Consider the following 22,471-nt stretch of genomic DNA (forward strand, 5'->3'; position numbering starts at 1 on the left):
ACGTTCTGGTGGGCTGAGCTCAGGCCTTCCTTCAGCATTTTTAGGAAGACTTGGTCATCCCTCTCTGGATTATCCAACCCTGAATACTCCTCGTACACTCGATATCTACGTTCTGCATAATCCATGGCTGTCTCGTCAGCTTTTTGAATCACTGCTGTTATCGTTCCCCAGCTACTCTCGCCTCTCCCCAGCCGCTGCCTCACTTCCCCTTTAAAGGAGCGATATCTTTCTTCATTACTGGCTGCTCCCGGTAGTTGCCCCTGTACCATCCCGCACCCCGTGGGCCATTCTGTCCCACGTATTCCTCGGACACTTGGCTTTCACTAACACGTACATCTTTAGGGTGCATCTGGTGAATTTCAACCATTTCCTCAAGTTTGCGCCAGAACTCTGAATTCCCACAGGCGACTTTAAGTGAGGGCAACTCGGACAAAATGTTCTGTTTCTCCCTGTGGGTGAAGGGCTTATGAATAGTCGTAATCAAGGTCAAGGGCTGGCTCGGATCATCAGGGTTCTCAACCTGACGTTGCCTGACCTCAATAGGTGCCATTCTGGTAAATCTCTCTGGGTTAAACCTCTTCCTGAGATATCCCCACACTGATTCCCACACTACGCAAAATATCATAGACGGATAGCAGTTAAACAGTACATACTCAAAACCGCAGAGTATGTATTCCACAATCTGCCACTTTTGAGTACCCGAACTCATGATGCCTGCTGTATTCCCTTGCATCACACTTGCACACGCATACACTAAAATGCAGCTTCCCGAACGAGTATACACGCCCCCTACTCTGGCGTCTTGAACCGTACAGTTGGTTACCACCTTTTGCAACCGGTGGTCCAAGTCTCACCAAGTCAACGTGCAAAGATTCCTCTCATACATAAACACACATGAACATGCGCACACTACTTTTATATCTACCAGCTCAGCTCTCTACGTTCGTAATACCTCGTGTTCCCGTGTGTCCACCGACCGAACAGATCCAAGTTTGAGTGTTATTTTAGAAAAATACTCACCAACTTAAGACTGCTAGGAACGCTGGCCACACGACAGGTCACGAAGGTATCCCACTCCTGACACCAAATGTAGTGTGGATGAAATTACCGGAGAGACAAAGTCACTGGTAGATACAAAGCAGCTTCTCTATTCGACACAATAAGGTACAGCAGGCATCTTAACGGATGGAGACACTTTCCGCAGAAAGGTCTGCTAGCTAAATGTGGGCTCAATATTTATATGCTAAACACAAAGGCAATCGCTACTTAAAAATGTTACAGACAATGCATAGACAATGCTTCCTTTTGAAGTTACATACAAACATCACACCTTCGGATTTCATCCTTTCCTTCTGACGCCAACATGTCTGGGTTGGTATCCACAGCCTTTAGTTCAATCCACAATACATTTAGTTGGCATTTTACGTGCTAACATAGAAGACAATTAATATTTATAATGTATAGATAATACTGTCTTCTAAACTACAGCATCAGGCACCAGAAGCATCTGGAATTTACACCTTTTAGGAAGCCCATTGTGGTGGACTGAATCCACAGTCCTTTGTCAAACAGTTTTTTTTCCAAAAATACTTTATTCAGAAATATTACAAAATAAAAATAATTACATACAGGAAAAGAAAACCATTCATTGACTGTGAGTCCTTATTCAATACAGTTATTAACAATAAAATTTTGCGTTGACTCTGTTCATTTACAAATGAAAGATGTTTAAAGTAAATCATGCGTTTACTCTCAACCCTTGGTCAAGAGTTAAGACTTAATAACAATCAAAATTTTCAACAATAAAGGCAGGCAATGGCTCTAATACTTTCCCAAATTAACAATTCCACCCACTCCTTGGGCACCATGTTGATTATCTGTCGACACCGCTGATGAGGGTAGGTCTCCTCCCCACCCAACCTCTCCCCCTCCTACGGGTGATGAACGTTAAACTGTGATCCTTCCCCACCGGGCCTTCGCGGTGGCTGCACCAAGTTTGAGTGCATCCCTCAGAACGTACTCCTGCAGACGAGAGTGTGCCAGTCGGCAACATTCAGTCACGGACATCTCCGTCAGCTGGCAGACCATCAAGTTTTGGGCCGACCAAAGAGCGTCTTTCACCGAATTGATGATCTGCCAGTCTGGTGGCCAAAGTCATTTAAGTGTAAACAAATCATCTACCCAAAAAAATCCACTCTAACAGTAGTCGCCTGTAAGTTGCAGGAGGCAGGTACCTGAGAGTCCGTCAGGAGAGGGAAGGGGAATAGACAGCCAGTGCAGAGTGCCCCTGTGGCTGTTCCCCTCAATGGTAAGTATCACTTTGGTTATAGTTGGGGAGAATGACCTACCCCGGGGGAAGCCGCAGCGACCGCATCTCTGGCACTGAGTCTGGCTTGTGGTTCAGAAGGGAAGTGGAGAGGTGGAGTAGTGATAGTAATTTCCTTAGTTAGAGGAGCAGACAGGAGATTCTGTGTATGTAAAATAAACACCCAGATAGTATGTTGCCTCCCAGGTGCCAGGATCAGGGATGTCTTGGACTTGGTCCACAGCATTCTAAATAGGGATGGTGAAAGCCAGAAGTAATGGGACATATTCGTACCAATGACATAGGTAGGAAAAGGATGGTCTTAAAGAGAGAATATTGGGAGTTGGGTAGAAAGCTGAAAAGTAGGATCTCAAGGGGAGTAATAATGGGAACGTGATTGCCACCTGTGCCATATGGCAGTGAGGGTAAGAGTAGAATGATTTGGCAAGTGAACAGGTGGCAAGGAAATGGTAGGACTGGGGATGGGGCAGTTGGTATACAAGTAGATGCAGAGTGAGTTGAAGTTGTGAAGAAAGGCAGATGATAGGGCAAAATTGTAGTCAGTGGGATGGGTTGTACTGTTGGACTTCAGCCACATTCCACCATGATACAGCACTGGCGGCACGGGAGGTTGTTTCTGCCTGTGGCCATCGAACGTGCAGCTCCTCCCGTGGAGGGTCAGACTCCCTGAGCCAATAGACTGGTCCTGGACTTATTTTCCATGTGGCATAGTTTGCATTTTGTTGTTTGATTGTTGGGGTTTTTTGTATTGCTATATTTACGCTCTATTCTTGGTTGGTGCGGCTGTAATAAAACCAAATTTCCCCCGGGATTAATAAAGTATATCTATCTATCTACCTATATCTATCAAACTCCAAGGCAGAGTACAAAGTAAATGGCAGGATACTTGGTTGGGTGGAGGAGCAGAGGGATCTGGGGGTACATGTCCACAGATCCCTGAAAGTTGCCTCACAGGTGGATAGGGTAGTTAAGAAAGCTTATGAGGTGTTAGCTTTCATAAGTCAAGGGATAGAGTTTAAGAGTCGCAATGTAATGATGCAGCTCTATAAAACTCTGGTTAGGCCACACTTTGGGTACTGTGTCCATTTCTGGTCGCCTCACTATAGGAAGGATGTGGAAGCACTGGAAAGGGTACAGAGGAGATTTACCAGGATGCTGCCTGGTTTAGAGAGTATGCATTATGATCAGAGATTAAGGGAGCTAGGGCTTTACTCTTTGGAGAGAAGGAGGATGAGAGGAGACATGATAGAGGTGTACAAGATAATAAGAGGAATAGATAGAGTGGATAGCCAGCGCCTCTTCCCCAGTGCACCACTGCTGAATACAAGAGGGCATGGCTTTAAGGTAAGGGGTGGGAAGTTCAAGGGGGATATTAGAGGAAGGTTTTTTACTCAGAGAGTGGTTGGTGCGTGGAATGCACTGCCTGACTCTGTGGTGGAGGCAGATACACTAGAGTAGTTTAAGAGATTACTAGACAGGTATATAGAGGAATTTAAGGTGGGGGGTTATGTGGGAGGCAGGGTCTGAGGGTTGGCACAACATTGTGGGCCGAAGGGCCTGTACTGTGCTGTACTATTCTATGTTCTATGTTCTATGTTCACTCCACTCTTTCAGAAGGAAGTGATTTGGATTATGGAATAGATGGCTTTGTGGCTAAGTTTGCTGATGATACAAAGATAGGTAGAGGGGCCGGTAGTGCTGAGGAAACGGAGAGTCTGCAGAGAGACTTGGATAGATTGGAAGAATGGGCAAAGAAGTGGCAAATGAAATACAATGTTGGAAAGTGTATGGTTGTGCACTTTGGCAGAAGAAATAAACGGGCAGACTATTATTTAAATGGGGAAAGAATTCAAAGTTCTGAGATGCCACGGGACTTGGGAGTCCTCATACAGGATACCCTTAAGGTTAACCTCCAGGTTGAGTCAGTGGTGAAGAAGGCGAATGCAATGTTGGCATTCATTTCTAGAGGAATAGGGTATAGGAGCAGGGATGTGATATTGAGGCTCTATAAGGCGCTGGTAAGACCTCACTTGGAGTACTGTGGGCAGTTTTGGTCTCCTTATTTAAGAAAGGATATGCTGACGGTGGAGAGGGTACAGAGAAGATTCACTAGAATGATTCTGGGAATGAGAGGGTTAACATATGAGGAACGTTTGTCCGCTCTTGGACTGTATTCCTTGGAGTTTAGAAGAATGAGGGGAGACCTCATAGAAACATTTTGAATGTTAAAAGGCATGGACAGAGTGGATGTGGCAAAGTTGTTTCCCATGATGGGGTAGTCTAGTACGAGAGGGCATGACTTAAGGATTGAAGGGCGCCCATTCAGAACAGAAATGCGAAGAAATTTTTTTAGTCAGAGGGTGGTGAATCTATGGCATTTGTTGCCATGGGCAGCAGTGGAGGCCAAGTCATTGGGTGTATTTAAGGCAGAGATTGATAGGTATCTGAGTAGCCAGGGCATCAAAGGTTATGGTGAGAAGGTGGGGGAGTGGGACTAAACGGGAGAATGGATCAGCTCATGATAAAATGGCGGAGCAGACTCGATGGGCCGAATGGCCGACTTCTGCTCCTTTATCTTATGGTCTTATGGGATGCAGAAGAAAGGAAATTATAGGCCAGTGGGCCTGACTTTAGTGCTTGGAAAGATGTTGAAGTCTTATTATTAAACATAGAAACATAGAAAATCGACAGCACAATGCAAGCCATTTAGCCCACAATGCTGTGCCAAACTTGTACTTACTTTAGAAATTACCTAGGGTTACCCATAGCCCTCTATTTTTCTAAACTCCATGTACCTGTCCAGGAGTCTCTTAAAAGACCCTGTTGTATCTGCCTCCACCACCGTCGCCAGCAGCCCATTCCGTGCATTCACCACTATCTGTGTAAAAATCTTACCCCTGACATCTCCTCTGTATCTGCTTCCAAGCAGCTTACAACTGTGCCTTCTCGGGTTAGCCATTTTAGCCCTGGGAAAAAGCCTCTGACTATCCACACGATCAATGTCTCTCATCATTTAATACACCTGTATGAGGTCATATCTCATCCTCCATCACTCCAAGGAGAAAAGGCCAAGTTCACTCATCACATTCTCATAAGGCTTTCTCCCCAATCCAGGCAACATCCTTGTTAATCTCTTCTTCACCCTTTCTATGATTTCCACATCCTTTCTGTAGTGAGGAGACCAGAACTGAGCACAGTACTCCAAGTGGAGTCTGACTGGGGTCCTATATAGCTGTATTAAAGATGAGGTTATGGGGTATTTGGAGACACGTGATAAAATAGTCCAAAGTCAGCATGGTTTTCTAAAGGGGAAATCTTTCCTGCTAAATCTTTTGGATTCTTTAAGGAAATAACAAACAGGATAGACAAAGAAGAGTCAGTGGATGTCATTTACTTGGATTTTCAGAAGGCCTTTAACCAGGTGCATGAGTCTGCTTAACAAGAGAAGAGTCATAGTATTACAGAAAAGATACTAGCATGGATGGAAGATTGGCTGACTGGCAGACGGCAAAAAATGGGAATAATGGGGTTCTTTGGCTGCCGATGATGAGAGCTGTTCTGCAGGCATTAGTGTTGGGACTGCTTCTTTTCATATTATGTGTAAATGATTTGGATGAAGGAATTGATGGCTTTGTGGCCAAGTTTGTGGATGATATGAAGATATTTGGAGGGGTAGGTAGTGTTGAGGAAACAGAGAGTCTGCAGAAGGACTTAGACAGAATAGGGGAATGGAAAAAATAAGTGGCAGATGGAATATAGTGTGTGAAAGTGTACTGTCATGCACTTTAGAAGGAATAAAGTGAGAGATTATAGACTACTTTCTAAACAAGGAGAAAATTAAGAATTCAGAGGTGCAAAGAGACTGGGAGTCCTTGTTCAGGATTCCCTAACGATTAACTTGCAGGTTGAGTCGGTTTTAAGGAAGGCAAATACAATGTTAGCATTCATTTTGAGAGGACTAGAACATAAAAGCAAGATGTAATTCTAAGGATTTATATGGCATTGGTCAGACTGCACTTGGAGTATTATGAGCATTTTGGGCCCATTATATACTTTGGAGGTTCATGATAATGATTCCAGGAATAAAGGGATAACAATTAGTGATTGGGCCTGTACTCACTGGAGTTTAGCAGAATGATGAGGGATCTCATTGAAACCTATTGAATATTGAAAGGTCTAGAAAGAGTGGATGTGGAGAGAATGTTTCCTATGGTAGGGGAGACTAAGACCAGAGGACATAGCCTCAGAGTATAGAGAAGAGATGAAAAGGAATTTCTTTAGTCAGAGAGTGGTGAATCTGTGGAACTCATTGCCACAGATGACTGTGGAGGTCAAGTCATTGAGTATATTTAAACCGGATGTTAATAGATTCTTAATTAGTGAGGGTATCAAACGTTATGGGGAGAATGGGGTTGAGAGAGATAATAAATCAGCCATGATGGAATGGTGAAGCAGACTCAATGAGCCAAATGGCCTAGTTCTGCTCCTATGTGCTATGGTCGTTGGTAGTTGTTCAAAGACTTCTTCAAGCTGGTCTGGTTGAAATTCCCCACAATGATAGGGAAGACATCAGGATGCACTGTTTTGTGACGTCTGGTTATGACTCCTGCAGGGTCTGTCTGGTGTTGGTCTGAGGTGGAACGTACACCCCTACTAGGATGATTGTGGAAAATTCCCTCAGCAGATAAAATGGAAGAACTTGATGATTCCCATTGGAGTTGCATGCAAAGAGTTGCCATTTATTGGTGACATTTTGAGAATCACAGAACTTCTGGAATAATTCTGGAATGACTTCTGACCTGAGTCCAGAGGACACATTTGGAGAAGTAGCTTTGAGAGAAGGCTGACATAATTTATGTTTGACTCATGTAATTGTTGAACTTCAATGTAACATCGTGTTGGTTTGGAGTTGAATAGTGAGCAAACATTGAATTTGATTCTGATGATGGGAGAATGAAGGATTGAGAGCAACTCTTGTTGGTGCCAGGTAAATTCTGGTGTGGGAAGGTCAGTCCTTGGGGCCTAGTGGTGATCTCTCTTGGATATTTGCAAGTTTAATTTTCAACAGCAACTTCCATCCCCACAGCCATCTGTAGTCAGCACAAGGGAACACCACCACTTCACTGTTCCTCTCCAAGATACAAACAGTCCCAAGTTCATATTCCTGACATTCCTTCCTTGTAGACCAATTTAAACAAGCCCTGGCTGCTCACTTTGTGAATAACTTCACACAGACTATAGTTACCCAAGAATTGTGCCAAAAACTACTTTGTATGATAAATATCTCCTGCTGCTTCACATGCAAATTTTCAAATGAAGTCTGTCACCAAGCCACAGGAAGCAAGAACAGAGTAGATGACCCCAGGCTTAGTCAAGAGTGTTAAATATTCAAGAAGAACTTAAAAGAAGAATTGGGGAAAGGTGGAGAGCTTTATTGGGGGAAAATTGTATGAGATAAGGCTGCTCTAAAGCACAAAATGATTAAGGTCAGGCATGTGCAAGAGGAAAGAATTAGAGGAATGCAAAAATTTAGAAGGCTTTTGATTGGAATAGGTCTCAGAGAGGATGGTAGGGAAATGAAGTGTAAAGTCATAAAGCATAGATTAACATTTTAATATTGGGCTGTTAAGCAGTAAACTTGGGCAATTACAGTAACTGGGAGAAAGGTACTGGGCAAATTGTTGGACCCGTTTTCTGACAAGTCTAAATCTGGTCCTAACATTACCATCAAACCCTCAGAGAAAGGGAGTGCTGTTGTAGTGTGGAAAATTGGCCTTTACCAAGCTGATGCCTGGTGGCAACTCTCAGACACCTACTCTTACCTACCCTTTGAGGAGGACCACACTCCGGAGCATCAGAAAACTCTCTGACACCATCACTGACCTCATCAACTCTGGAGAACTCCCATCCACTGCCACAAAACTCATAGTTCCCTGACCCTGCACTACTTGCTTCTACCTCCTACCCAAAATCCACAGACTTCACAGTCCAGGTAGGCCCATTGTCTCTGCCTGCTCCTGCCTGATTGACCAAGTGTCCTCATAACCTGACTCCATTCTATCCCCTTTGCTTCAGTCCCTTCCCGCTTACATCCACAACACTTCTCATGCTCTCATTCACCTCATTAACTTTCAATTTCCTCATCCTGTCTGCCTAATTTTCACCATAGATGTTGAGTCCCTATACGCTTCTATCCCCCATCAAGAAGTCCTTAGAATGAAACCTTGCAAGGGCAGACACATCCATCTGGAGAACAAAGAAAATCCTAAATAAAAGATTCTATAAGGAGTAAAGATGCAAGTTTATTAATGAGGAAAGCACATTTGATGTAGTGTTTGTGGATCTTAGTAAGGAATGTAATTTGACAACCTGATGTGGTCTAATTCTGTCGAGTGGTCCATTTGGAACGTGACAGATTTGAACATCGGATTAGGGAAAATTGAAGAACAATAAGGATTTTGGAGTAGAAAGAGAATGATGATGGAAGCAGAAATTTGCAAAGACCGTGGTTATCTTCAGGCTTGGTTTCATACAGTGGGGTGAAAATGGAGATTTGATAGCAGGTATGACAGTGTGCAAATAGTAAATAGGATGTTGAAGGATCGATCCTCAAGGAGTTTCAGTTATCACAGGTATGTGAGGAGAAGACACTGAAGATGGTTTTCCATCTATTATATAAAAAATAGAATGGAACCCAGCAAGGGCAGACATATCCATCAGGAGAACAAAGAAAATCCTAATTAAAAGATTCAGTAAGGTTAAAGATACAAGTTTATCAATGAGTAAAGCACATTTGATGTAGTGTATGTGGATCTTAGTAAGGAATGAAATTTGAAAACCTGAATTGGTCTGATTCTGTCGTGTGGTCAGGTTGGATTGTGACAGATTTGGACATCAGATTGAGGGAAAATTGAAAGGTGATAAGGAGTTTGGAGAAGAAAGATAATGATGATGGGAGCAGACATTTACAAAGACAGGGGTTATCTTTGGGCTTGGTTTCATACAGTGGGGGTGAAAATGGAGATTTGAATGCAGGTATAATAATACCTGAAGAGAACATAGAACATGGAACATAGAAATCTATAGCACATTACAGGCTCTTCAGCCCGCAATGTTGTGCCGACCATGAAACTGCCTGGAATTACCCTGCTACATAGCCCTCCATTTTTCTAAGCTCCATGTACCTATCTAAGAGTCTCTTAAAAAAATCCTATTGTATTCATTTCCACCATTATCACTGGCAGTGCATTCCACGCACCCACCGGTCTCTGTGTGAGAAACGTACCCCTGACATCTCCTCTGTGCCTACTTCCAAACACCTTAAAACTATAACCCCTCGTGTTAGCCATTTCAGCCCTGGGAAAAAGCCTCTGGCTATCCACACGATCAATGTCTCTCATCATCTTATACACGTTTATCAAGTCGCGTCTCATTCTCTGTCCCTCCAAGGAGAAGAGGGAGCTATTAAAAATGTCAGTAAACATTGAGACTGAAAGGAAAATAGGTAAAATTAAATGAGTGGAGAGGATAGCGGTAGGTGTATGTGTATGTTTTGTGTTTGTAAATGATGCACAGGGCTTTATTGATGTTATGCTTGGAAAGGAGGTAATACAGAATCCCCACTATTGAGCCCATCAGCACAGTGCTGTTGCAAGAAAGCAGCATCCATCATCAAGGACTTCCACCACCCAGGCCGTCCTCTCTCACTGCTGCCATCAGTTAGAAGCTACAGGAGCCTCAGGACTCACACCACCAGGATCAGGATCAGTTATTACCCTTCAACCATCAGACTCTTGAACCAGACAGGATAACTTCACTTATCTTCACTTGCCCCATCACTGAGCTGTTCCCAAAAGCAATGGACTCACTTTTAAGGGCTCTTCATTTCATGTTCTCAATTTTTATTGCTTATTTGTTATTATTATTTCTTTTGTACAGTATTTGCAGTTTGTTGTCTTTCGCACATTGGTTGTTTGTCCATCCTATTGGGTGTAGTCTTTTATTGATCTATTGTGTTTCTTGGATTCACAGGAAAAATTAATCTCCGGGTTGTATATAGTGGTATATATGTACTTTGATAATAAATTTGCTTTTAACTTTGTATCTATAAAGTTGGTCATTTGAGTGAAGTTTTTACACAGAAAGTGGTGAATGCCTGGAATACTCTCCCTGGGTCGTGGTAGAGGCAGATACATTAGAGACTTTTAAGTGACGTCGAGATAGATACATGAATGTGAGGAAAATCGAAGGATGTGGACATTGTATAGACAGAGGGGGAGTGAGGGGAGGCGTGTGAAGCTTGCAGAGACAGGCCGTCAATTGCAGTCATTGGTGGCATTCTGACAAATTATTAAGAAACTTGATGGATCAATGTCTTTCATTGGATTCTGTAAAATCTTTGAATGTTCAAGTTGCTGAGAGTAGGGCATGATATGATTCGTAGGGAGCAGCCAGATCTGATGTTCATTGATTAAAACACTTTTTCTGTGCTAAGGCCTCTTAAACTTGAATGAATAGAGATGAAAAATCTACCATGCAAGGGGGCAATTTGGGAGAGAACAACGCTGGTAATGGGGTCAAATGCTATGGAAGAGGCTTTGAAAATTCTGTGAGAGAATGGAGAGAGAATCTATTCCAAGACTGGTATTTGAAGAGGGTGAAACGATGAATGGGGAAAAGGTAGCTCACCTCCAGGTTCTTAAAAGCAGTAAATGGTATAGGAGAGGTAACTTCAGATCAGATGATGGTGGATTCTTTAGCCTGATTCAATGGGTTTCCTGAGCAATCTCCACCTTTTACTAAATTGAATAGCCCAGCATTTGGACAGGTCTGTCTGCTCCTTTGCAAAGTTGGGTTTTCATCTGGGACTAGAACACTGTCTGAACATCTGAACACAATGATGTTCCAATCCTTTGCATCAAGACAGGCTTTACTAGGAGTTGAATAGAATAACTTAACTAATAGAGCATAGAAGAGTACAGCACAGAAGCTGTCCTTTCGGCCCACAGTATTGTGCCACACCAAATAAATTAGTAACCAAATGGCCAGCTAATCTAATCCCCTCTGCCTGCACAATATCCACATCCTTCCATTTTCCTCACATTCATGTGTCTGTCTCGATATCACTTAAAATTCTCAAATGTATCCGCCTCTACCACCACCCTAGGCAGGGTATTCCAGGCACCCACCACTCTCTGTGTTAAAAAACAAAGTTACCCTTCACAGCTCCTTTTAAATTACACCCTTTCAACTTAAGTGGATGCCCTTTGGTTTTAGATGTTTCAACCCTGAGAAAAAGATACTGAGTTTCTGGGATTGCTTATTGTTGCCACTGGGAATATCACGTCAATTGTTGTCCTCATGATCATCAGGATAATGCAGAGCTGTTTTACTATGGGTTCGTACTTCATCCTTTGGACAAGTAAACAGTCAGGGTGACATCGAGGTGTGAAGGACTTCTAATGTGTTGTACAGTTGTATGTTCTATTAACCACAGTATGCCTGTCATTTTCATATTTGCAGCCCGTAGATAGAGATTTATAAGTTACCAAATGTAATGTGCTTTCAGGAATAGCCACAAAGTGCTTTATGTCTCTCCCTATTCTCTGCACCTGCAGCGATTCGGAGGTAGCTCTCCGAACCTCCTTCAGTTCAATGCTCAAATGCCAGGTTCATCTCTAATTTGCATTGCCTGATGCTTTGCTGAATATTGCCACTAACTTGACCAATTTCAGTTGCATTTTGTCTTTTGATGCAAATATTTAATCATTTATGAAGATCTATTACTCAGGGCTTCAAATGTTTTATTTTTATTTCTCAGAAATTTATTGGTCTACTGGAAAGGTATTGGTGCAGCTGTCCACTAAAATCACTTGGATAGTCACTGTGCTATTCATTATCTTATGTGTTTTTGCTTTGGTTTCAGGTATGTACTTGAATATTATTCTGGAATGAAATAAATATCTCAGTTAGTACATTGTAAATCGCTTTAGTTTGATCACCAGCATCTGCAGTCCTCTATATGATGGCTGAACTGTCGTATACCTTCTGTTAGTATACCTTCCATACCAAGCACAGTTCAAAGAACATTATGGCACAGTACATAAAAGTTGCTGGTGAATGCAGCAGGCCAGGCAGTATCTATAGGAAGAGGGACAGTTGACGTTTCGGGCCGAGACCCTTTGTCAGGACTAACTGAAAGAAGAGATGGTTAGAGATTTGAAAGGGGGAGAGGGAGATCTGAAATGATAGGAGAAGACAGGAGAGGGAGGGATGGAGCTTCGAGCTGGAAAGTTGATTGGCAAAAGAGATATGAGAGAATCATGGGACGGGAGGCCTAGGGAGAAAGAAAGGGGGAGGGGGGAAGCCCAGAGGATGGGCAAGGAGTATAGTGAGAGGGACAGAGGGAGAAAAAGGAGAGGGAGAGAAAAAAATATATATAAAATAATAAATATATAAATTACGGATGGGGTACGAAGGGGAGGTGGGGCATTAGTGGAAGTTTGAGAAGTCAATGTTCATGCCATCAGGTTGGAGGCTACCCAGACGGAATATAAGGTGTTGTTCCTCCAACCTGAGAGTGGCTTCATTTTGATAGTAGAGGAGGCCGTGGATAGATATATCCTGCTCCGTCTAGTGGAATTAGTACTTACTCTTAATAATTTCTCCTTTGGCTCCTCCCACTTCCTCCAAACTAAAGGTGGGCACCCATATGGGTCCCAGCTATGCCTGCCTTTCTGTTGGCTTTGTGGAACAATCCATGTTCCAAACCTATACTGGTATCTGTCCCCCAATTTTCCTTCTCTACATTGACGACTGCATTGGCGCTGCTTCCTGCACGCATGCTGAGCTCGTTGACTTCATTAACTTTGCCTCCAACTTTCACCCTGCCCTCAAGTTTACCTGGTACATTTCCAACACCTCCCTCCCCTTTCTGGATCTTTCTGTCTCTATCTCTGGAGACAGCTTATCTACTGATGTCTACTATAAGCCTACGGACTCTCACAGCTACCTGGACTATTACACTTCTTTCCCTGTCTCTTGCAAAAATGCCATCCCCTTCTCGCGATTCCACCATCTCCGCCGCATCTGCTCTCAGGATAAGGCTTTACATTCCGGGACGAAGGAGATGTCCTCCTTCTTTTAAAGAAAGAGGCTTCCCTTCCTCCACCATCAACTCTGCTCTCAAATGCATCTCTCCCATTTCACGCACATCTGCTCTCACCCCATACTCCCGCCACCCCACTAGGAATAGGGTTCCCCTTGTCCTCACCTACCACCCCACTAGCCTCTGGGTCCAACATATAATTCTCCGTAAATTCCGCCACCTCCAATGGGATCACACTAATAAGCACAACTTTCCCTCCTCCCCCCCTGCTTTCCGCAGGGATCGCTCCCTATGCGACTCCCTTGTCCATTCGTCCCCGCCATCCCTCCCCACTGATCTCCCTCCCGGCATTTATCCTTGTAAGCAGAACAAGTGCTACACATGCCCTTACACTTCCTCCCTCACCACCATTCAGGGCCCCAGACAGTTCTTCCAGGTGAGGCGACACTTCACCTGTAAGTCAGCTGGGGTGATATACTGCATCCGGTGCTCCCGATGCGGCCTTCTATATATTGGCGAGACCCAACGCAGGCTGGGAGACCGTTTCGCTGAACACCTATGACCTGTCCGCCAGAGAAAGCAGGATCTCCCAGTGGCCACACATTTTAATTCCACATCCCATTCCCATTCTGACATGTCTATCCATGGCCTCCTCTGCTGTAAAGATGAAGCCACACTCAGGTTAGAGGAACAACACCTTATATTCCGTCTGGGTAGCTTCCAACCTGATGGCATGAACATTGACTTACCTAACTTCCGTTAATGCCCCACCTCCCCTTCGTACCCCATCCGTTATGTATTTATGTATGTATTTATTTATATATATATTTTTCTTTCTCTCTCTCTCTCTCTCTCTCTCTCTCTCTCTCTCTCCTTTTTCTCCCTCTGTCCCTCTCACTATACTCCTTGCCCATTCTCTGGGCTTCCCCCCTCCCACTTTCTTTCTCCCTGGGCCTCCTGTCCCATGATCCTCTCATATTCCTTTTGCCAATCAACTTTCCAGCTCTTGGCTCCATCCCTCCCTCTCCTGTCTTCTCCTATCATTTTGGATGTCCCCCTCCCCCTCCCACTTTCAAATCTCTTACTATCTCTTTCAGTTAGTCCTGACGAAGGGTCTCGGCCCAAAATGTCGACTGTACCTCTTCCTATGGACGCTGCCTGGCCTGCTGCGTTCACCAGCAACTTCTATGTGTGTTGCTTGAAACTCCAGTATCTGCAGATTTCCTCGTGACAGCACAGTACAGGCCCTTTTGCCCACAAGTGTGGTGCTGATCTCTTAACCTACTCTAAGATCAATGTGACCATTCCCTCCCATAGAGTCATCCACTTTTCTATCATCCATGTGCCAATCTAAGAGTACCTTAAATGTCCCTGATGTATCAGCTTCTACCTAACCCCTGGCAGCACGTTCCATGTAATTACTTTTTGTAAAAAAAAACTGAGCATTGACACCATTCCCCCCTTATAATTTCCTCCAATCACCTCAAATTATGCCCCTTTTATTAGTCTTTCCTGCCCCGGGAATAAATACTGTATCTGCCTGTTCATTTGATCTTTGCCTCTTATCATCTTGTATTCCTCTATCAGGTCACATCTCATCCTCCTGCATTCCAAAGAGAAAAGCCGGAGCTCATAAGACATGTTCTTCAATCCAGGCGGCATCTGATAAATCCCCTCTGCACCCTCTTCTAAAGCTTCCACATCCTTCCTATAATGAGGTGACCACAACTCATTAGTGTGGTCTAATCAGGGTTTTAAAGAGCTACAATATTATCTTGCGGCTCTTGAACTCAATCCCCTGATTAATCAGGCCTTCTCAACAACCCTATGAAATGCATAACAACTTCAAGGCATCTCTGGACATTGACCTCAAGATCCCGCTGTTCCTCCACACTGCTAAGAATCCTGCAATTAACTCTCTAAACTGCCTTCAGTTTTAACTTTCCAAATAGAATCATTTCATACTTTGCCCCAGCTCTGCATCCTGTCAATGTCATTTGATGCTCAAGGAATGCTCAAGAAGTGGGCAAATATGTAGGCTGTCAAGTTCATATGATTTGACTAATAGTGTCCTGAAAGGATTTTAATTTGGGTTGAACTTTCCACTATATTGACTCAAGACCATAATACATCGGAGCAGGATTAGGCCAATCATTGAGTGTACTCCACCATTCCATCATGGCTGATCCCACATCCCCCTCAACCCCATACACCTGCCTTTTTGCCATGACCTTTGATTGCCTGACCAATTAGGAAACTGTCAACTTTTGCTTCAAATATACTCATGGACTTGACCTCCACTGCTGTCTGCGGCAGAGCATTCCACAGATTCACTACTCTCTGGCTATAAAAATTCCTCCTTACTTCCATTCTAAAAGGTCACCCCTCAACTTTGAGGCTGTGCCCTCTAGTTCTGAACACCCCCACCATAGGAAGCAACCTCCCCACATCCTCCTTATCTAGTCCTTTCAACATTTGGTAAGTTTCAGTGAGATCCCCCACATTCTTCTAAATTCCAGTAATTATAGGCACAAAGCTGCCAAACGTTTCTCATATGTGAACCGCTTCAGTCCAAAAATCATTCTCGTGAACCTCCTCTAGACTCTCTCCAGTGACAACACACCCTTTCTGAGATATAGGGTCCGAAACTGTTGATAATGCCCCAAGTACTGTCTTATAAAGCCTCATCAGTATCTCCTTGTTTTTATATTCTATTCCCCTTGAAATGAATGCCAGCATTGCATTTACCTTGTTACTACAGACTCAACCTGTAAATTAACCTTCCGGGAGTCTTGCATGAGGACTCCCAAAACCCTTCGTACCTGTCATGTTTGATTTTCCTTCCCACTTAGGTAAAAGTCTGCACTTTTGTTCCTTTTACCAAAGTGCATTATCATGCATTTCCCAACACTGTATTCCATCTTTTTTACCCATTCTTCCGATTTGTCTAAGTCCTTCTGCAACTGCACTGCTTCCTCAGCACTACCTACCCCTCCACCAATCTTCATATCATCTGCAGACCTTGCCACAAAGCCATAAGTTCTATTATCTAAATAATTTTTAAGGTTTCCCATGCAAGGCTCCTTCAGAAAGTAAGTTGGCATGGGATCCAAAGAGACCTTGCTTTGTGGAACCTGAATTGGCTTGCCCACAGAAGGCAAAGGATGGTTGTAGATGGTTTGTATTCTGCATGGAGATCGGTGACCAGTGGTGTTCCACAGGGATCTGTTGTGGGACCCCTCCTCTTTCTGATTTTTATAAATGACCTGGATGAAGAAGTAGAAGGGTGGATTAGTAAATTTGCCAAGGACACAAGGGTTGAGAGTGTTGTGGATAGTCTGGAGTGTTGCCAGAGTTTACAGAGGGACATCGATAGGATGCAGAACTGGGCTGAGATGTGGCAGATGGAGTTCAACCTAGGTAACTGAGAAGTGGTTCATTTTGGTAGGTCAAATTTGAAGACAGAATCTAGTATTAATGGTAAGACTCTTGGCAGTGTGGAGGATCAGGGAGATCTTAGGGTCCATGTCCATAGGACACTGAAAGCTGCTGCACAGGTTGACAGTGTTGTTAAGAAGGTGTGTGGTGTATTGGCATTCATCAATTGTGGGATTGAGCTCAAGAGCCTTGAGGTAATGTTACAGCTATAAGACCTTAGTTAGACCCCACTTGGAGTACTGTGTTCAGTTCTGGTCATCTCTCTATAAGAAGGATGTGGATACTATAGAGAGAGTGCAGAGGAGATTTACAAGGATGTTGCCTAGATTGGAGGGCATACCTTATGAGAATAGGTTGAGTGTTCTTGGCCTTTTCTCCCTGTCACACCAGAGGATGAGCGGTAACCTGATAGAGGTGTAGAAGATGATAAGGGGTATTGATCGTGTGCATAGCCAGAGACTTTTTCCCAGGGCTGAAATGGCGAACGTGAGGGGCATAGTTTTAAGGTGCTTGGAAATAGGTACAGACGGGACGTCAGGGGTAAGGTATTCACATAGAGAGTGGTGAGTGCGTGGAATGTATTGCCAGAAGCAGTGGTGGAAGTGGATACAATACGGTCTTTTAAGAGTCTCTTAGATAGGTACATGGAGCTTAGAAAATTAGAGGGCTATGCACTAGGAAAATTCAGGGAGTTTCTAGAGAAGGTTACATAGTCAGCACAACATTGTGGGCTGAAGGGCCTGTAATGTGCTGTAGATTTCTATGTTCTATGTTCTAATTAAGAACAATGTGAAAAGTAGTGGTCCAAACACCAATGCCTGAGGAACACCACTAGTCACTGGCAGTCAACCAGAAAATACCGCCTTTATTTCCACTCAATGCCTCCTGTCTGTCAGCCATTCCTCTATCCATATCAGTATCTTTCCTGTAATGCCATGGGATTTTAATAAGACCATAAGACATAGGAGCACAATTAGACCAGTTAGCCCATCGAGTGGGCTGTGCCATTCAATCATGGCTGATCCTTTTTTTCTCCTCCTAAACCCTATTTCCCGAGCTTCTCCCCGTAACCTTTGATGCCATGTCAAATCAAGAACATATCAATCTCTGCCTTAAATACAGCCAATGACCTGGCCTCCACAACTGCATGTCGCAACGAATTCCACAAATTCAACACCTTCTGGCTAATGAAATTTCTCCGTATCTATGTTTTGAATAGACACCCCTCTATCTTGAAGCTGTGCCCTCTTGTCTAGAATCTCCCACTGTGGGAAGCATCCTTTCCACATCTACTCTGTCTATGCCTTTCAGCATTTGAAAGGTTTCAATGAGAACTCCACTCATCCTTCTGAATTCCAGTGAATACAGACCCAGAGCCATCCAACGTTCTTCATATGATCATGGTTTCATTCCTGGAATCATGCTTGTGAACTTCCTCTGGACCCTCTCCAATGCCAGCACATCTCTTCTAAGATGAGGATCCCAAAATTGTTCACAATACTCAAGGTGAAGTCTCACCAGTGCCTGATAAAGCCTCAGATTCACATCCTTGCTCTTATGTTCTAGAACCTCTTGAAATGAATTCTAACTTGGCATTTGCCTCCCTCACCAATGACTGAACCTGCAAGTTAACCTTTAGGGTGTTCTGCACAAGGACTCCCAAATCCCTTTGCATCTCAGATTTTTTGATTTTCTCCCGATTTAGAAAATAGTCCGCAAATTTGTTTCTACTATCAAGGAGCATGAACATGCATTTTCCAACATTATATTTCATTTGCCAGTTTCCTGCCCATTCTCCTAATCTGACTAAGTCCTTCTGCATTCTACCTGTTTCCTCAACACTACCAACTTCTCTACCAATCTTCGTACCATCTGCAAACCTGGCAACAAAGCCATCTATTTCATCATCTAAATCATTTATATACAGCATAAAAAGAAGTGGTCCCAACACCGACAGCTGTGGAACACCACTAGTCACTGGCAGCCATCCAGACAAGGATCCTTCCCACTCGCTGCCTCCTTCCAATCAGCCAATGCACTAACCACGTTAGTAACTTTCCTGTACTACCATAGGCTCTTAACTCGGTAAGCAGCCTCATGTGTGGCACCTTGTCAAAGGCCTTCTGAGAGTTCAAATATACAAAATCCACTGCATTCCCTTTATCTATCCTACTTGTAATCTCCTCAACAAATATCAAAATGTTCGTCAGGCAGGATTTTTCCTTCAGGAAACCATTGGCTACTATTTGGAGGCCTATATATCATTCCCATAATCTTTTTTTTAACCCTTGCAGTTTCTTAACTCCACCAACAAAGATTTGACACTCTCTGACCCTATGTCACCTCTTTCTAAAGATGTATTCCATCTCTTACCAACAGAGCCACACTACTGCCTATGCCTACCTGCCTGTCGTTTTGATACAAAGTATGTCCTTTGATATTAACCTCCCAAATATGACCTTCTTTCAGCTATGACTCAGTAATGCCCACAACATCCTACCAACCAATCTCTAATTGCGCCACAAGCTCATCCACCTTATTCTGAATACTAAATCCATCTAAATATAACATCTTCATTTCTGCATTCTTCACCCTTTTGAATTTTGCCTCTCTGGTACAACTTAGCTCTTTGCTCTGTTTGCATTTGTACCCAATCATTGGCTTGTCCTTCCTTACATTCATAATGCATACTGCATCATCTACTTGTAAACCTGCTGGTTCATCCTCAGCTCTATCATACTGGTTCCCATTCCCATGCCATATCAGTTTAAGCCACTCCCAACACTTCTAGTAAACTTGCCCACAAGGAAATTGGTGCCCCTCAGATTCAAGTGCAACCTGTTCCTTTTGTACAGATCACTCCTGCCCCAGAAGAGGTCCCAATGATCCAGAAATCTGAATCCCTACGCCCTGCTCTAATTCTTCACTCACCATCCACCTCCTCATTCTGTTCCTATCCTCACTGTCGCATAGCACAGGCAACAGTCCTGAGATTACTGTCATTGAGGTCCTGCTTCTCAGCTTCCTTCCTAATTCCCTGTATTCTGTTTTCAGGACCTCATCCTTTATTCTACTTATGCCGTTGGTATGAAATGTACCATGACTTCTGGCTGCTCACCATCCCTTTTCAGGATATTATGTACACATTCAGAAGCATCGCGGACTCTGACACTGGGAAGGCAAACTACTATCTGTATTTCTTTATCGCATCCACAAAATCACCTAACTGTCTCCCTGACTATAGAGTCCCCTTTTACTGCTGCCATCCTCTTCCATTCCCTACCTCTCTGAGCCACAGGGCCAGATTCAGAGTGCGAGGCACGGCCGCTGTTGCTTCCACCACGTAGGTCGCTTCCCCCAGGTTGTTTTATAATGAATGGCTAAAGAAGTTGGATCTGTATTTTTTTAAAGTTTAGAAAAATGGGTGATGATCTTACTAAAGCATTTAAGATCTTGAGATGGTATGCTATTTTCGATGTTGAGGTTTCCACTTGTGGGAGGGCCTTGAATGAGGGTACATGTTACACGTTAACAGTGTGCATATTTAAAAAAGTTTCATGGGAATGTCTTCTTGCAGAGGCTAGAGAATCTCTGGAATTTTTAGCATAGAGAGTTGTGGATGGGATATCACTGGAATTATTAACAGAAGTGGTAGATAAACTGAGGGCTATGTTGACATGACAGAAAAGAGGAGTAGCTTGCTTAATTGAATTTGTTTTTTATTACAGCTTTTTTAACGAAGGACAATGCAGCTGTTGTTCTGACAATCACAGGGTTGGTGTTGCCATTAATGCTTCTCGTTCCATTGATGTACCTGCTTCTGAAGCTGAGGTCAAACAGAGGTATCGGTCGTTGTTGAATTTACACTTGGATTTAATTACAGACGCCTCTCCAAGTAAACTTGTGAATTTTTCCACCTTATTTATGTGAAAATGAAAAGTGAAATACATAATCATTGCCCCATGACCCACTCGTCCATGTCCCTGTGACCAATGGCCTGAATTTCTGACCAGTTGAGGTGGTGCGCACAATGATACTGACCATCTGGAACTATTCTGGAGATACTTGTAACTTGACTCCGGAGGGGTCTTCAGGAAAAGTGGTTTTGGGTCAAGATGGTCTCTGTTTTCCATGATTGACATATTGTGCAGTCATTCGTGCTGTGACAATGATATATAATAGCAATAAGGAATGAGAGATACAGTATATGCCCCCAGAGCTTTCCTTCTTCCTGGTTTGAAGCGGGTCTGGGCAGACACTCCTTATGCCATTCCTCTCTGATATTTAGAACAGTATTTTCATCAGCACCTTCAGTCCATGGCTTGTCCCTTAGGCAGTTAACACAAGGAAATACCACCTTTCCACTCCAGGTTATAAACTGTCCAGTGAAGGGATTTGTCTGTTTAACCTGCACCCTGAATCTGCTTTCATGTGGGGCCCAGTCACGCTCTTAATTATGTCCCCGATTGGAACAGCGCACAAAGAAAATCTCTCATACAGCCGTGATGAGTTTCTTCAACAAGCTGGTTTATTCAGGCCTGTTACAGTGGAGAGCATTTTGAGTAAGAGCACAAAGATATTCAAGTGATCCAAAAAGCTTCCAATATCTTCTAGTAACACACACAAAAGTTGCTGGTGAACGCAGCAGGCCAGGCAGCATCTATAGGAAGAGGTACAGTCGACATTTTGGGCCAAGACCCTTCGTTAGGAACCGTGTTAGGGAACTGGAGATGCAGCTCAATGGTCAGGGAGGGTGAGGAGGTGATAGATAGGAGCTGTAGGCAAGTAGTCACACCGGGGCCTCAGGAGACAGATAAGTGGGTAACAGTCAGGAGAGGGAAGGCAAGAGTCAGATACTAGAGAGTACCCCTGTGGCTGTCCCCCTTAACAATAAGTACTCCTGTTTGAGTACTGTAGTGGGGGGACAACCTACCTGGGGGAAGCAACAGTGGTCGCGCCTCTGGCACAGAGTCTAGCCCTGTGGTTTAGAAGGGTAGGGAAAGGAGAGGATGGCAGCAGTGTCACGTACCCCATGACAAGGATAAAGAAACCAGCAGAAATAGAAACCACTTTGGAGTCCAGTATTGCTATAAACTAATAATATTTATTAGTAACTATGCAATACAGTAATATAAATGAAGATAAATCACACAGGTTAGTAATGATTATATATAAAAGTACGTAAATCAGTAAGTGTGGAAATATATGTATGAAAACCAAGCTTCTTTAAGTCTAGGGGTAAAAAGATACAGTCTTACGATGATGAGTAAAGTTCAGTTCAGTTCGTGGTATTTAGCTGAGTAATGATGGAGAGAGAGAGAGTCAGTTGAGTCTTCAGGTGAGCTGCTGTCGTCGATTCCCTCGTCGTCCTCCAAAATCCTTTACAAGTCACGACTGTGACCTTAACTAGGGGGACCGGTTTTCCTGTGGCGGAGCTATCACCCCGGCAAGGGTGGACACATAGGCAACTCCCCACCAGTCAATCCCTTCTCCTTCACTGGAAGAGCAATTTGGATTTATCCGCCTGATTGATCCTCCAAAACCCACTGTCTCTGCGGGCACAACAATGCTCACTCAGTGTCCAGATCATGTGTCTGAGG

General features: G+C 43.6%; 1 protein-coding gene across 4 annotated transcripts in view; it reads left to right on the plus strand.

The window, feature by feature from the left end:
- LOC140198118 (uncharacterized) overlaps positions 1–22,471 on the plus strand; it is a 144,778-nt gene that overhangs the window by 76,930 nt on the left and 45,377 nt on the right. For 2 of the 4 annotated variants that reach the window (XM_072259047.1, XM_072259048.1), the window contains exons 9-10: positions 12,147–12,251; positions 20,600–20,713. The exons of 1 other annotated variant lie outside the window; for it this stretch is intronic. In XM_072259047.1, coding sequence (XP_072115148.1) covers positions 12,147–12,251; positions 20,600–20,713 — 219 coding nt within the window. The remainder of the gene's footprint in view (positions 1–12,146; positions 12,252–20,599; positions 20,714–22,471) is intronic. One more of the 4 variants, XM_072259049.1, reaches the window with a different exon arrangement.

This window comes from Mobula birostris, chromosome 5 (genome assembly GCF_030028105.1).
Source record: "Mobula birostris isolate sMobBir1 chromosome 5, sMobBir1.hap1, whole genome shotgun sequence".
NCBI classification, from domain to species: domain Eukaryota; kingdom Metazoa; phylum Chordata; class Chondrichthyes; order Myliobatiformes; family Myliobatidae; genus Mobula; species Mobula birostris.